This window comes from Saccopteryx bilineata, chromosome 12, assembly GCF_036850765.1.
Source record: "Saccopteryx bilineata isolate mSacBil1 chromosome 12, mSacBil1_pri_phased_curated, whole genome shotgun sequence".
Taxonomy (NCBI): Eukaryota; Metazoa; Chordata; class Mammalia; order Chiroptera; family Emballonuridae; genus Saccopteryx; species Saccopteryx bilineata.
Genome location: NC_089501.1, coordinates 27,877,343 through 27,893,594, shown reverse-complemented (window position 1 = coordinate 27,893,594; position 16,252 = coordinate 27,877,343). Strand labels below are relative to the sequence as shown.

The window sequence follows — 16,252 nt, the reverse complement described above, 5'->3', positions numbered from 1 at the left end:
GTCCCTGTTTGTGTGGGACTCCATTCAGCTCATTGGCGAGCCGGAGCCGCCCGGAGCGTATAAAAGGCTCGGCCGCCCGCCCCAGCTTCACACAACAACTCTTCCCCGCTGAGAGGAGGCAGCCAGCGCAACTGCAACCACAGGCGACCGACCGCCTCCAGCCCGACGGCAGCCGCCCCGGCCGACAGCTCCCGACACGACAGCCCCCGGCGCGTCCAGGTCCCCACCTCCGGCCGAGCCCGCCGACCGCGCCGCGCCCGCCCTGTTGCACACTCCGACCCTCCGATCCTCCGAACGCCGCGCTCCGACCATGTCCGCCGCCGGCCTGGGTCCCGTCCGTTTCGCCTTCGTGCTCCTGCTCGCCCTCTGCAGCCGGGTAAGCGCGTGGAGACCCCCGCGGCGGTCGGGGCCGCTGGGGAGGGACGCGGCGGAGAGGGGAGGGCCCGGCGGGCGGAGGGAGGGCCCGCGGCGCGAGGGGCGTGCGCCGGCTGACCGCCCTCTCCTCCCCGCAGCCCGCCTCCGGCCAGGACTGCGGCGGCCAGTGCCAGTGCGCGGCCCCGGCGCCGCGCTGCCCCGCCGGCGTCAGCCTGGTGCTGGACGGCTGCGGCTGCTGCCGCGTGTGCGCCAAGCAACTGGGCGAGCTGTGCACTGAGCGCGACCCCTGCGACCCGCACAAGGGCCTCTTCTGCGACTTTGGCTCCCCGGCCAACCGCAAGATCGGCGTGTGCACCGGTAAGACCTGCAGCCCCCTCCTGGGCCCCCTGCCCTCGCTGCCGCCACCGCCGGTCGAGGTGCCAGGGACACTTAGTGACCCGCCACCTCCTCCCTCACGCCCACCTTCCCGCCAGAAAAATATAAGTCAATAAGCCTCTCGAGTTTTGCGTCCCTTCCCCTGGCTGTTTCCAGCCCGCCCCCTGGAGCCCTGCTCCAGAGCCGCTACTGACCCCGCATCCCCTCTTTTCTCCTTTCTCTCCTTCAGCCAAAGATGGTGCCCCTTGCGTTTTCGGAGGGACGGTGTACCGGAGTGGCGAGTCTTTCCAGAGCAGCTGCAAATACCAGTGCACTTGCTTGGACGGGGCGGTGGGCTGCGTGCCCCTGTGCAGCATGGACGTTCGCCTGCCCAGTCCTGACTGCCCCTTCCCGCGGAGGGTCAAGCTGCCCGGGAAATGCTGCGAGGAGTGGGTGTGCGATGAGCCCAAGGACCACACCATGGTTGGCCCTGCCCTTGCTGGTGAGTTGAATCTTTCTCTAAGTCTGTTGCAATTCTCCTCCAGGGACTGAGTCCTAACTTTGCCAAGGGAAGGGGGAAATGTCTTATCCTGGCATCTTTATTACCTTGTGTTTGTGTGCTCTTCTCCCCCAGCTTACCGACTGGAAGACACGTTTGGCCCAGACCCAACTATGATTCGGGCCAACTGCCTGGTCCAGACCACAGAGTGGAGTGCCTGTTCCAAGACTTGTGGGATGGGCATCTCCACCCGGGTTACCAACGACAACGCCTTCTGCAGGCTGGAGAAGCAGAGCCGCCTCTGCTTGGTCAGGCCTTGTGAAGCTGACCTAGAAGAGAACATTAAGGTACATGCTCTGCTCCTAATAACTAATTTTCATGAAATGATAGTGGATAGGACCAAAGTTAGGTCTCCTACTCCCTCCCCCTTGCTTTTAGAGGTTTATTATCTCCAAAAATATCTGTCTAACCATCGTGCTGTTCTGCTGGAATGAGATGTTGTGTAATAGAAACCACCAGTTTCCACTACAAAACCCTCCACAGTGTTAGTTCATTCAAGACATCCCAAAAGAGGCTATGCCTATTTTTGGAAAACTGGCAATTGAGACTCAAACTTCCTCTCCTTAAAATATAAACACAAGTCAGACAACATAAGCCTAGAACACACAGAGGTTGGAGAAGGCCACTCCCCTTGTAGAGTCATTGACTTTTTTCTTTTCCTTTCTCTTCCTTAGAAGGGCAAAAAGTGCATCCGTACCCCCAAAATCTCCAAGCCTGTCAAGTTTGAGCTTTCCGGCTGCACCAGCGTGAAGTCATACCGGGCTAAGTTCTGCGGAGTCTGCACAGATGGCCGATGCTGCACCCCGCACAGAACCACCACTCTTCCCGTGGAGTTCAAGTGCCCTGACGGTGAGGTTATGAAAAGGAGCATGATGTTCATCAAGACCTGTGCCTGCCATTACAACTGTCCCGGAGACAATGACATCTTTGAGTCACTCTACTACAGGAAGATGTACGGAGACATGGCATAAAGCCAGAGGGAGTGAGAGACATTAACTCATTCGACTGTAACTTGAACTGATTCACATCTCATTTTTGCGTAAACATGATTTTAGTAGCACAAGTTATTTAAATCAGTTTTTCTAACTGAGGAGAAGAAAAATCCCCTCCACATTCAAAATATTGTGCCATGTGACATTCAAACGAATAATCTTATCAACCCCAGACACTGGTTTGAAGAAAGTAACACTTGACAGTGGTACTACATTAGCACCAGAATGTATAGCTAAGGTGTGGCTTTAGGAGCGGTGGGAGGGCTTGAAATCTTAAAAGTAGTATTTTGCCTGCTATTTGGGGTGTTGTTGAGAAGGGAAACTCTAGCATGCTCACTGACCTGCCCGTAGCTCCAGCCTGTAGCTGACAGCTCAGATGTGTGTTCTGCCATCATGAGGCTGAGTGAAGTTCTTTAAGTCAGAACAGCAGATTCAGCTCTGACATTCTGATTCGAATGACAATATTCAGGAATCAGAATCCTGTCTATTAGACTGGACAGCTTGTGGCAAGCTAAATTGCCTGTAACAAGCCAGATTTTTTTTATTGATATTGTAAATATTGTGTATATATAATATATATATATTTGTACAGTTATCTAAGTTAATTTAAAGTTGTCTGTGCCTTTTGGTTTATGTTTTTAATGCTTTGATATTTCAAATGTTAGCCTCAGTTCTGAACACACCATAGGTAAGACGTAAAGCTTGTCTGATAATTCAAAGCATGAAATGGATATTCAAATGGAAATTCTGCTCAGTTAGAGTGACAGTCCATCAAAACAGATTGTTTGCAGAAGGTGAGCCAGAGATGACCTTGGCTAATTTGGAGGTTGAAAATGTGATAGCCTTACTTTTAATGAACAAATGGCTTTTATGAAAATATGAGTGGCTCTATATAGTTGATCAGTTTTTCCACCTGGAAGGATTTGTTTCTACTTTGACTATGACTGTTTTTTGGACAGTTTATTTGTTGAGAGTGTGACCAAAAGTTACATGTTTGCACCTTTCTAGTTGAAAATAAAGTATATATATTTTTTATAAACAGCTTCGTTATTGAATTATTCTCTAAGCATTTCTCAGTTTTCTTGCATATAAATGGGAAGTTTATCTTAAAACAATTCACCTATAATTTTCTAAATATATATAATACATTGCTTAATCACTTCAACAGAATTTTTACATAAATGTATTTCACAGTGAGTCAAATATAAACTTGGAGGAATATACACTATATTGAGCAAACAGGCATTTTTTAATCTTTACAGTACTTTATAGAGACAAATTCAATTCTCCTAGGTTACTTGTCTCCATAAACCCCTACCATTTACCCTTTGTACTGTTTACATTTAGTGCCTCTTGGCCATTGTAGGTCTTTAATTTCCAACCTTTCACATCACAAACTGCCTTGCACATAGAAAATGTACAACTATTTTTTGAATGCATACTCTACTGTAGATCTATTTCTGACTTTCATATCTTACTGTTAAATCTGAAAAGTATAATATTAAATCTGCATTAAGATGAAGCAATTTAATCTTATTTTGTATAATTCTGTTTGCAGTTGTCATGAAAACAAATCACAAATGAATAATGGCATAATTAGAAAAGGGAAGATAAGCAAAGCTTTGATTCTTTACATTGTAGAAATTTGTCTCAAAAGCAAATCTTTCATTTGCCTAAGTTTTTAAGGAAACTTAGAACATTGTAGAAATTTTTCTTACAAGCAAATCTTTCATTTCCCTAAGTTTTTGGCTTTTTCAGATCAACATCAATAGCTTACCAAGTGGTTTGTAGATAACAAAATGAAATTGTTTAGGAGGCCTGGTATAAAAATGATGGTGGGGCCTGACCTGTGGTGGCGCAGTGGATAAAGCGTCAACCTGGAAATGCTGAGGCTGCCGGTTCGAAACCCTGGGCTTCCTGGTCAAGGCACATATGGGAGTTGATGCTTCCAGCTCCTCCCCCCTTCTCTCTCTCTGTTTCTCTCTCTCCCTCTCTCTCTCCTCTCTAAAAATGAATAAATAAAATTTTAAAAAAAAGCAATATGTAAAAAAAAAAAAAATGATGGTGGACCCATCCAGGCCTCTACTGAAAAATAAAGTAAGTAGCAAACAGAAATACTCCAAGCATAACTGGAAGCCCAATTCTTTCCAGATCAAAAAAGCTGTAGATGCTATTGACAAAAAAATAGTTACAGACAGACTAAACCCATCACAGGGAAATTGGCAATGTTGTAGTGCCAGTGTCATTTCAAGAGACAAAAATACATCTAAAAAGAAAGACTAGTCCTACAAAAAATGCTCAGGACACACACCAAAGGGAAAACGTGTGTTTAAAATGTGAAAATTATTCTTGGTCAAAACATTGAACTTTTAGGATATACCCACATATACATATAGCAGTGCTGTCAGCGGCTACTTCCCATCCCCCAAATAAATCCTCATGCACATGTGCATGCATACACACACACACACACACACACACACACACAGTACATTGTGTTTAGTTCACTTTTCCTTGCTGTCAATTGACGCCTAGTGGCAAAGGTGAAGGACCATGAGAAATGAGCTGATAGTTTTCCAAGGAATTTGAGAATTCTAGGAAGATAGAAGTAGAAATAAAAGCATAGAATTTAGATTTTTCCAAATCACATAAAAAAAAAAAAAAACCAACAACAACAGAGGAATTAGATAGCAAAATGATAACCCCATAAACAATATTTATTTTAAAAAGAGGTGGCAAGGCATCTTTTAAACCCTAAAACACGAGTGGGGTAAAATCATCAACCCCTGCAAGTCCTGCACTATGTCAGCCTACGTGTAGGGGAAAAGCAAAAGGATGCCCGAGGGTCTCTGATACTTCTGAGAACAGGAACTCTCCAAAATAGCCAACAGTGAAACGAAGGAGACCAATCTGAGAGCAGCGACTGACACTGGTATGGTTTTGCCCACTCCAGCAGATATACAGACCAAGGTTCTTCCCCAAGAAAGAACTACACACTCCTGAGAGCAGAATTGAAATTTAACAGGTCAGAGACAACAAAGATATTGAGGAAAAAAAGGTCCAGATAAAAATTTGAAAAGAAGTCAAGTTTCAAAAACTCAGCAGTAAAGCTGTCCTATTTTTAATATTGCACAAACACAATAAAAGAGGGAAATCTGTGAAGTTAGGAAAGTTATCAAAACCAAGCCACCTTCCTGAACAATGTTCAAGAAAACTAATTTCACACATAAAAAATAGGAAGACAAAATTATCAAAGCCAAATCCCATATGAGGTTATTATATGAAGAAAAACAAAGACAAAAACAACTAAAGGGCAGAATAATATCCTTACAGATAATAAAAGCATGTCAGAAATATAGGCCCATAAAATATGTCAAAACTATTACTTACTTAATAAAATAATACTAAGAAAATGATATTAGGCCCTAGCTGGTTGGCTCAGTGGTAGAGCGTCGACCCCATGTGTGGATGTCCTGGGTTTGATTCCCCATCAGGGCAAAGAGAGGTCCTCATCTGCTTCTCCACCCTTCCCCCTCTCACTTCTCTCTCTCTCTCTTCCCTTGCTGCAGCCATGGCTTGAATGAAGCAAGTTGACCCTGGGCACTTAGGATGGCTCAGGTTACTGAGGATGGCTCTATGGCCTCTGCCTCAAGTGCTAAGAAGAGCACAGTTGCTGAGCAACAGAGTAATGCCCCAAATGGGCAAATCATTGTCCCCTCATGGGCTTGCCAGGTGGATCCCAGTCAGGGTGCATGTCTCAGGTCTGTCTCTCTGCCTCTCCTCCTCTCACTGAGTGAAAAAGAAAGAAAGAAAAGAAAATGACAGCCTGACCAGGCAGTGGCACAGTGGATAGAGCCTCAGACTGAGATGTGGAGGACCCAGGTTCGAGACCCCAAGGTCTCCAGCTTGAGCACAGGCTCTTCTGGTTTGAGCAAGGCTCACCAGCTTGAGCCCAAGGTCGCTGGCTCGAACAAGGGGTCACTCACTCTGCCATAGCTCCCCAGTCAAGGCACATATGAGAAAGCAATCAATGAACAACTAAGGTCTGCAACAAAGAATTGATGCTTCTCATCTCTCTCCCTTCCTATCTGTCTGTCCCTATCTGTCCCTCTCTCTGACTCTCTCTGTCTCTGTCACAAAAAAAAGAAAATGGCATGAGACATAAATAATAAAAAGGAAACAACTAATAATATAAAATAGCAACATACATCAGAAAATAAAACTTAGATATAGAGTAAGAAAACTCAAGAAGAAATTGGAAAGAAAAAAAATATACCAAACTAGAAGAAACACAAGAGTGAATAAATACAACAGATAATTCCTTAAGAAGAATAGATGGTGAGGAGAAAATTTATAAATAAGAAAAAATAAAAATGTTTCCAGAATAAGTACTAAGTATTGTAAATAGGCAAAAAAGATACAACCGATAGATAGTAGGAGTTACTGAGAACCAAAAACAAGAAAAAGCTAAAAACTATGAATCGAGAAAATTTTATTGAAATAAAAAATGATTGGAAAGCACATATTGATAAAGCATGTCTTGTACCTAATAAAAACAGGCAACACCAAGATACATTTTAGTAAAATTACTGAAATATAAAGAAAAAGAAAAAACCATCAGAACATCTAGGCAAAAAGAACATGAGCTTTATAAAGTAAAAGAAAATTAACTCATCATCAGTGTTTTGACAGCAACACTTTATATCAGGAAACTTTGAATAACATATTTGAGAAACTCAAGGACAGAAAATGTGAGCCAAATAATTTTGATCCTCCAAAAACGACATTCAAGAAGACAAATTGTAAAAAAAAATACAAAAAACAAACAAACAAACAAACAAACAAAAAACCATGCAAGAGTTCAGGGCATGCTTCTTCTTTATGCAGTTCCTGAGGAACCTACTAGAAAAGAAGCTCAGGCAGCTAAATGATTGAGATATATCAACCCAGGGATTGGTGGTAAGCATTTAATACAGTTTATTTATAGAACTGCAACTAAATAAAGGTCTGACAGTGTCCACTGCAAACATTAAAGGTGGGGGAGAGAACAAAGATAACAATGAGTCCCCTTTCAAACATTTAACTGTTTTTCTTGGTGGTGATGGTATGATTAATACTAATGTTCTGAGACCGTCAGGTGTGTAATGTGTAATAAAGCAAATGAGTTATTATGGATATTCTCATTCTATCTCTAGCGTTGGTAAGTACTGAGATTCTTAGTGAGGAAGTCAGAAAATACAGATGTAATATAAAAGTGGTTACGCAAAATTCTGTAGTCTGCATTTGAATTAAATACTAGCATAAACTAGGATAAACTAGATAAAATTGGCATTTTATCTTTAAAACATACACACACATTTTTTTCCTACTTCTGTTCACTGAAAATGATTAGATGCAATGTCAACTCAAGAGCAATGAGTAACTCTAGGCCCAGATAGTGCTCTTGAAGTATAACTTTCCATGAAAAGAAACTAGAGCTACTTGGAGAATGGCTGGTTTCAGATCTAGCAAATGTGTAAAATAAATACATTTACGTTTGGAATATCTTTTCATATTGTATAATAATGAAGTTAACAAGGACTTTTAAGACTGTATCAAAAAGATTCAGGAAGCAAATTAAAGAGATCCTGTTGAAGATGGGACAATTTGATAAGGATAAACTTTAATAATAATAAAAATAAAAATTATGCACATTAAGTATATTAGTGATCCTTAAATTCATTAGTTCATAATGAAAGTTAAAGAAAAAACCTAATTAGTCACCTAAAAATGGTAAAAAGCCTATTCATTATACTCAAAATGTAATCTTTCTATAATGACCTCAGTATTATATCTTTGGTAGATCTCAAAGTGAGGCGTATCTCACAGTGCCTCAGAAGAGATTGGCCCCTGCACTAACTCCAGAAATAAACCAGAGATGACTTTTGAAGAAATAAATCTCTTAATTAATAGTGTTCATCTTGTGATGGTTTGCTGAAAGTAATTTCATTTTCTTTTTTTTTATAATTTTCTGTATTTTTCCAAATATTCCATGTACTATTTTATAAACAGAAAAAAAGATATTTAAAATAATTTCTTTTTATCTCCTCATTTTAAAAAAGCCATGAATAAGCAGAAAAATGTTAGTGTTTTTTATGATTTCAATTTGGATAAATAGTTCACAATACATAAATCAATGTAGCTTAGCTATTTAAGCCCCATTCCTTAATTAGCCATGTGCCTAGAAGCATGTGCAGCGCACATATAACTTCTAGAGCATTTCCATATTAATGTATGTTCAGTATATTATCTTACCTAATTTTCCCATGCCATAAATAAAATCCTGGAAGATTTTCCTACATGAGTTAATAATAGCTCTTCTTTACCTCATGAATCATACTGATTATATATAGACTGTTGCTAAGACTATGAATAAACAACATGAAATATATCCTTAAAATACTAAGTCAGATTCCAGTTCTAAATATAGGATCTAAAGCAATAAACATGGAGACTATCTCATAACTTAGATGTTAAAAAGATAGTCAAAGATAAATAAGTAAGAAATGTAGAGTATCATCAATTAATTACAATTTACATCTCAAGGATACAAAACATATTAAGACTTGCTTAGATCAACAAATACTACACAGTTTTTGTCAGCACACTTAACATGTATAATTTAAAGAAATATAATTTTAGAAAATTTGATGACAGTATCTACTAAAACTAAACCTATATCTACTTGTGTCACAGTAAAGGTATAGATCCAAGAAAAATGAACAAAATACATATACACAACTCTCAAAGTAGTTTTACCCACTCCAACACTGAAAACAACCCAGATGTATATCAATAAATGAATAGATGTAGAATAACCATGCAATGGAATAATATACATTAATGAAAAGAACTGGCCCTGGCTGGTGACTCTGTAAAAAGCTTCATCCTTGACCTCCAAGGTCATGAGTTTGACCCCTGGTCAGGGCACAAATGAGAAGCACTCAATCAATACACAACTAAAAATAGAACAACTAAGTGGAGCAATGAGTTGATGCTTCTCTCTCTCTCTTCTCACACACCCCCAACCCTCAAATAAAAAAAAACTACTGCCATTAGGCTGAATAAAAGAGGCCCAGGTTGTTACCTGTATTTCTAATAGACTAGCTATAAATCAGGTTCCCACAACCACGGGTTTTGGAGCTCTATCCTAGAAACAGGAACAAAGACTAAATATACATTTCTTATTATGAATCTTAAAACCACAAAATAGAAACTCAAAGCTAGAAGTACCTATAAAAAGAAAGTCTCGCAAAATGCACCAGTATCTTAGAGAGGCATTGGCCTTCCCTTTTAAACGTCAAGTGGACTCATGCCAATTTTTATTTAAATCTCAGAAGACAGGTTGACCTTTTCCAACATTCATGTTTTATTAGCTTATCAGCAGGCACAGTCATTAAGACATACTTCCAAAATGAAAGCAATGAATAGAAACTATAAACTATATATTTGATGTATATTTCATGGGACTCAATAAACATCATGTAATTATAGAGCACAACGAGATTCGACGGTGTCTGGAGTCCCATGTGGAAAATAACGGCTTACTATGTAAAGTTCCACTTCAGCAATGAGAGTTATCAACACATTACATTATGTTTGTGCGCATTTCAACAGGATATGGACAGGCAAATAGTAAAAGAACCAAAAAAACTCCAACAACCCCCCCCCCCCCCCCCCCCGCTTTTACGAAAAACAAAAAACTGTTCTGAGCCATATTGCTCTTACCTAATTAAAACAAACAAAACCGGCCCTGGCCGGTTGGCTCAGCGGTAGAGCATCGGCCTGGCGTGCAGGAAGGAGTCCCGGGTTCGATTCCCGGCCAGGGCACACAAGGGAGGCGCCCATCTGCTTCTCCACCCCTCCCCCTCTCCTTCCTCTCTGTCTCTCTCTTCCCCTCCCTCAGCGAGGCTCCATTGGAGCAAAGATGGCCCCGGGGCCTGGGGATGGCTCTGTGGCCTCTGCCTCAGGCTCTAGAATGGCTCTGGAGGCAACAGAGCCTCGCCCCAGAGGGGCAAAGCATCGCCCCCTAGTGGGAATGCCGGGTGGATCCCGGTCATGCGCATGCAGGAGTCTATCTGACTGCCTCCCCGTTTCCAGCTTCGGAAAAATATGAAAAAAAAAAACCCCAAAAAACTAGAGACCCCAGTTAATGAAGCACCCTGGGATAAGGTAGAAGGAAGGAAAGAAGGGAAGAGAAGGTGATGGTTTCAATCAATTTTACTTATATGTGAATAAATAAAAATTTCAAACCAATCCAAGCTGTCTGATTTAAAAAATAATAATAATAATTACTCTGTACATACTCACTTTCATACGAGAAACCATGATTCATGAATGAATGTCACTTAAGACATTTGGGTCCTTTCCCTAAAAAGTGTGGTCTGTAAACACTACAGTGATTAAATTTTTTGTCCAAGATGTAATAAAGACAAAGGGAATAATAATAAGTTCTATGAATCTAATTGGATGAGGAACATCTTGTTCTCATTATCCTGAATTTTCAAATGACCTTCAGTCTATTATCATTTTTATAAAAATAATATAGAAAACACATAAAACACCCAAATTTAACTGCTGATGTGATGCGTGCTATAAAAAGAATCTAGAACTTAGGAAATACAGATTAATCACAAACTGTGTGTAATTCAATATTCAATATAGTAATTTGAATTGGAAAATTGTGATAAAAGTTTTGAATTCATACATCATCATTCACTGCTAACTATGTTGACTGTTATTCATTTTTCAACCCAGTTCATATGGAATTCTTCTATGTTTGGGACTAAAGTCTTTAAAAATTGAAACCCTTACCATTGGAAAAAAGATACACCATTATTTTTTAATCGTTTTTCAAATATTCTTTTATGTCATTCCAGAGGAATTTTTTAAAAATGAGGGTAGATCTAACTCCTTATTTATCTCTCCAGACTGAATTCCTCTCTAGCTAAATTTTTTCTGATCTGTGTTCAGTATTTGTAATACTTTCTCTAGTGCGCTATTATGAAGTATTGAAAATGGCATTAAATCTAAGGGCTTAAGAAATATTTTCTACATGACTGCCTTTTTTTTCAATGCTACTTAGTTATTTGTTTTAAAATTTTGCCCATAATTTGAGCAAATGAATTCCAGTGTAAAGATGATTTCCTGCCACTCATAATTTTAAACTCAAGGTTATTAGGTTAAGTTTGCATATTTTTGTTAAGAAACTCTGAGAGGTCTAGAGCAATTCCCAGAACTCCATTGGCATAGATGCCTTGATATAGAGATATGATGAGAGAAAGGACACATATAGGGTGTGAGGGGTCGTCAAACTTTTTATAAAAACCACCCACTTTTGCAGTGCTGGTAGACCTGGTCCCTACCGCCCACTAGTGGGCGTTCCAGCTTTCATGATGGGCCAATCGCGGTGCTGTTTGGTTGCACGGTAGGGACCAGGTTGATCAGCACTGCAAAAGTGGGCGGTTTTTATAAAAAGTTTGACCAATACAGGAGCTCTACCGAAGTTGGGAAAGCCAGTTTATGTGTTCTACCTTGGTAAACATCATATGATGATAGATAGATAGATAGATAGATAGATAGATAGATAGATAGATAGATAGATAGATAGATAGATGATAGATAGATAGATAGATAGATAGATGATAGATAAAAATAGAAAAAGCAACAGGAATGAAGTCCTGAGTAATATCATATCTATTCTTAGTTCAGTCATACAATATTTAGTGGCTTTAAATCTTTTAGGTCTAAGTCTTTGTAAATTTCCTGCTTAATTATGGTAATCTTTTTGTCACACAGTTTCAAACATGGGTGTTGAGTGGTCTCCCCTACACACAGATTGCTCAGCTAATTGGAGTACATAGAGGACCCCTCAATGAAGAAAAAACATTCATCAGTCTTTTCAGCCAGAAGCTCAGCGTCTCTGTTTACACAGGACTCTCTTCCAGAGGTATATAGAGTAGTCAGTGCAGATATAAAGGACTTTGACAACCAGTGAGGCATTGTAACTGCCCCCAGAGGGCTTAATAAGGAGCCTATTGAGGGCTGGCGTAGAGCAGTGGTGCTGGAAGTCTAATGCTCTGAGGAGAATCAGAAGCTTTTCTGAGAAGATTTGGAGATTGAGGTCCTTTAAAATGGAACCTTTTAGAATTTCAAGGGAGTCCACAGAAATAAAAGTCAGGAGCTGCTGGCAGTCACTTGGAGCAGTGTTTGGCAGCAGGAGGGTCTGCTGGGGAGTGCTGCTGCTGGTTAGGATCAATGACAATGTGAGTGGCCACTGGAAGCTGCCGCTATGGAAGCTCACGCTAACACTCTTGGGAGTAGTGACCAATAGAAGCCGTTACTGCCAAGAGCGACAGCCAAGAGACTACTGGGAGATGTTAACTGGAAACACCATTGGGTGTATCTGATAGAGAGCCAGGTCTGGACCATCTAATTGAAGTTTTTTGAGGGGAGCGGCTTGTTTAAACATGTTTCAGTGAAGTATCCTCTATATTGGCAAAAAAAAGAGACATACTATTGGGTTTATTATGGTCCACACTAAAACAATGTCTTAATATCCCTCAAAACCAGCTTCTCCTTATGATCTTGTATTTTTAGTAATAACACTATCAATCTATGTGCTACCCAGGCAGAAACACTCCACTTCTCTTCACCCACATTCAAATATTTTAACTTCCATTTAGAAATTTATTTATAAGAAAGTAGTCCTTGACCCCATTATGAGGAGAGGGGGCACATATATTTATGAGTTTTACCTCCAGGAGCTCTGTGAATATTGGAGGAAAATTCACTTTTGCTGTGTGCAGAGGGAAAGGCAAAGTGACGCTTTTATTTGTTTATTCTTTCTCCCTTTGCAGTTCTTTTGTTTGTTTGTTTACTACTACAATATTTTCATTTTCATTTTTCAATTACAGTTGACACTCAACATTATATTAGTTTTGGATATACAGCATAGTGGTTAGACATTTATATAACTTACAAAAGGATCCCCCTGATAATTTTGGTACCCACCTGAAAAGTAACCATTTTTAAATACACCAGAGCACTTTGTTCTTCTTAATAAGGCCAATCTTCAGGGAAAATTATTTTACCAGACCCTAACTTATTGGGATTTTGTCAGAGTTTAACCTCTATAGGGGAAAAGAAGTACCTAACTCTGCTTCCTTTACCTATGTGCTCACATTTAAGAGGGGGAAAACCCCACGATGTGCTGGTGACGGGAGACGGGTTCAGCCCTGGACCAATCACTCACCGTGATTGACAGTCAGAGGAATGAACAGGCTGGCTGAGCCCAGGAGAATCATGGAATCTGTGAGTAGAGTCAGTTTTACCCAAAGCACATGGACTGACAGCTGGGGGATGATGGTGACACCAGTGAACTGGCAAACTTGTCCTGTAAAAGGCTGGACAGTAAATATTTTAGCCTTTGAGGGCCATACAGTCTCTACTTATTTACCTCTGCTGTTGTCACTCAAAATCAGCCATGGACATTTTATCGGCGAATGGGCATGGTTTTATACAAACAACACTTTGTTTGCAAAATCAGGAGACAGGCCAAATTTTGCCCATAGGCCATAGTTTGCCAACCCCTGAACTAAGGAGAAATTGAGTACAATTATCAAGATGCCAGCCAGACAACCAGAACAAAAACAAACAGACGTGCACTCTATGCATAATACGATACAGATCCGCCTGCTCCATTGGGTCTTTAGCCCTTCTCCCTTTTTATAATGAGAATCGTAACAGATTACTTTTAGGAGACTGTTTTTCTTCCAAGTTCACCTGACTTCCAATTAAAATGGCCTACCTGAGTGTCCAGGTGGCTCTTGTGAACCCTTGAAACCCAGAAAGAAATATGGCAGCCTTCAGGATAACAAGCTTATGGGCAGTAGTTCCAGCAACAGATAATTTGCCCATACAACACTTTCTTCATGTGCTAAAGTATATAATCATTCCTGAACCCTGTCCCCTCAAATAATCTGCTTCTTCCCCAGTCTTTCTCATGCCTGGCAATGCCACTGCTTTTATTTAATCATTCATGCCAAAAGCTGAGGTTTTGCTGGTTTTTTTCTCACACCCCACAGACAACTAGTCAGCAAGTTCTGCATTTAAAATACATACTGAACCTAGTCACTTCTTCCTACCACCATTGCCACAAACTCCAGTCATTGTCACACTGTCCCTTCTCCAATAGCCTTCCCATAGGTCTCCTGTCTTCTGCTCGCTCTTCTCCTGTCCTTTCTCTACTCCGCAGCCACAGTGATCTTTCTCAAAGACGAATCTTTCCATGGATTCCCATTATGGTTAGAATAAAGTTTCAACTCCTTAGTGTGGTTCATAAGAGTCCCATGATCTAGGTGTTCCCAATCATCCCAGCCTCATCTCCTGACACTCTCTTACTTTCTAGCTTCATTCATCAGGACTGCCTTTTGACCATTCCTTCTGTGCTTTCATTTCTATCCTGCCTTGTGGTGTTCGGACTTTCTATCCTTCTATCTAGGCAGATCTTTTTCTAAGAACTTTTAAGGTTAAATCCAAAAGAACAGGGTGTTGTTTCTCTTCTCCTCTGCTATAGCTGTAGGGTATAGAACAGTACATGACATGTAGTCAATAAATATACTGCTCACAAAAATTAAGGGATATTTCAAAATAAATATGAAGCGATAAAAAAAGAAACATTTGATTTTTTTATTAAACAAGAACATCAGAAAAGCAAACAAGTCAAAGAAAGTTCAATTATGCAAATGAGATGCAAAACCAACTTTTATTTCCCCGGTTAAAATGCATTATACAAAAGGCTGAAAGTATTAGAGTATCTGAACCTTCCCTGATCCCCTAATTTTTGTGAGCAATGTATTTGCTAAATGAATGAGTGAGGCAAGTGGAAAAGACAAACAAGGACAGGTTTGCGGGCAATGGGAGAATGCAAAAACGTTCTGATTACTGCAATAGTTTCAAGGTTCCAAGAAAGAGACATTCTTTCTGTTAAATTTTCACTACCGGACCAGATGCTGCACCAAGAAAATTTTAAAGTAGCATTCACTCAGTTAATGAAAATAAAACAGAAACAACAAGAACAATAAAATCTTAGTAGTTGTTATTTTGCTATCGTTGATGAAAGGTCATGTTCATCTGAGTCAAGAACTTTATTTTTCTAGAGCTCAGAGGGAAAAAAAAATAGAGTCACACTGTGGAGAAATAAGTAGTGTGCTAAATTAAGCCATTGGGAAATGAGTTGATTTAATTAATGCTGATGTTCTATGAAATGTAGAAAGAACCTTGCAACGAATTCCTAACACTCCAAAATTGGCAACAAAGAATATTTCACACTTGTAACTGAAAAATGCAAAATGCCGACACCATTAAATCCCAAAAGATATCATTAGAGGACAAATAAGTAACTTTACTAGCTGTTCAAATATCTCCATGACTTCACTGCCAGCATTCTGACATGGAGCCTTGTGGCTGTGTGAAATGTGTGGGACAGGGATTGCCTTTAATATCAATTTTCTAATTCTGTTAAAGTGCTAATTACCATAAAGTATGCACAACATGATTCTGGGGAGAGAGTAACATGCTGATTAATGCAAAAAAAAATTATCTTTTTCAAATTAGATCAATAAAAGAACAATGAGAAATCTCACTTGGGGGAGATTTTCTCCTGAATACGTGTATTAATCAACCTTCCTGTCATAATAAATCAGTCCCAAATCTCAGTAAAACAACAAGCATTTAATTTTTGCACAGTTCCATGTTAGCAGCTGTACCTCACTTCTGTGGCTTACCTCCATGTCCCTTCTCATTCCAGGAACCAGGCAGATAAAGCAGCTTTATTTGGGACACAACACCATTTCTGAGGTGGAGGGGAAAAGACAAAAGGCAAAGCCAAATCACACAACTGTCCTTAAATCTGTGGCTTAGATGTGGCATT

General features: G+C 40.2%; 1 protein-coding gene across 1 annotated transcript; it reads left to right on the top strand.

Moving 5' to 3' along the window:
* Positions 1–177: 177 nt before the first annotated feature.
* On the top strand, positions 178–3,311 carry CCN2 (cellular communication network factor 2). Its single transcript, XM_066248289.1, has 5 exons — positions 178–376; positions 513–732; positions 980–1,231; positions 1,364–1,575; positions 1,963–3,311. The coding sequence occupies exons 1-5, from the start codon at positions 311–313 to the stop codon at positions 2,257–2,259; spliced, it is 1,047 nt and encodes a 348-aa protein (XP_066104386.1). The 5' UTR covers positions 178–310; the 3' UTR covers positions 2,260–3,311.
* Positions 3,312–16,252: the final 12,941 nt, after the last annotated feature.

What these genes read in the sequence shown, in the direction of transcription:
- CCN2 (XM_066248289.1), top strand. Translation starts at nt 311, where the DNA reads ATGTCCGCCGCCGGCCTGGGTCCCGTCCGTTTCGCCTTCGTGCTCCTG. An exon ending in CAAGATCGGCGTGTGCACCG is followed by an intron (nt 733 to 979) that starts GTAAGACCTGCA and finishes TCTCTCCTTCAG; the next exon opens with CCAAAGATGGTGCCCCTTGC. An exon ending in ACCTAGAAGAGAACATTAAG is followed by an intron (nt 1,576 to 1,962) that starts GTACATGCTCTG and finishes TCTCTTCCTTAG; the next exon opens with AAGGGCAAAAAGTGCATCCG.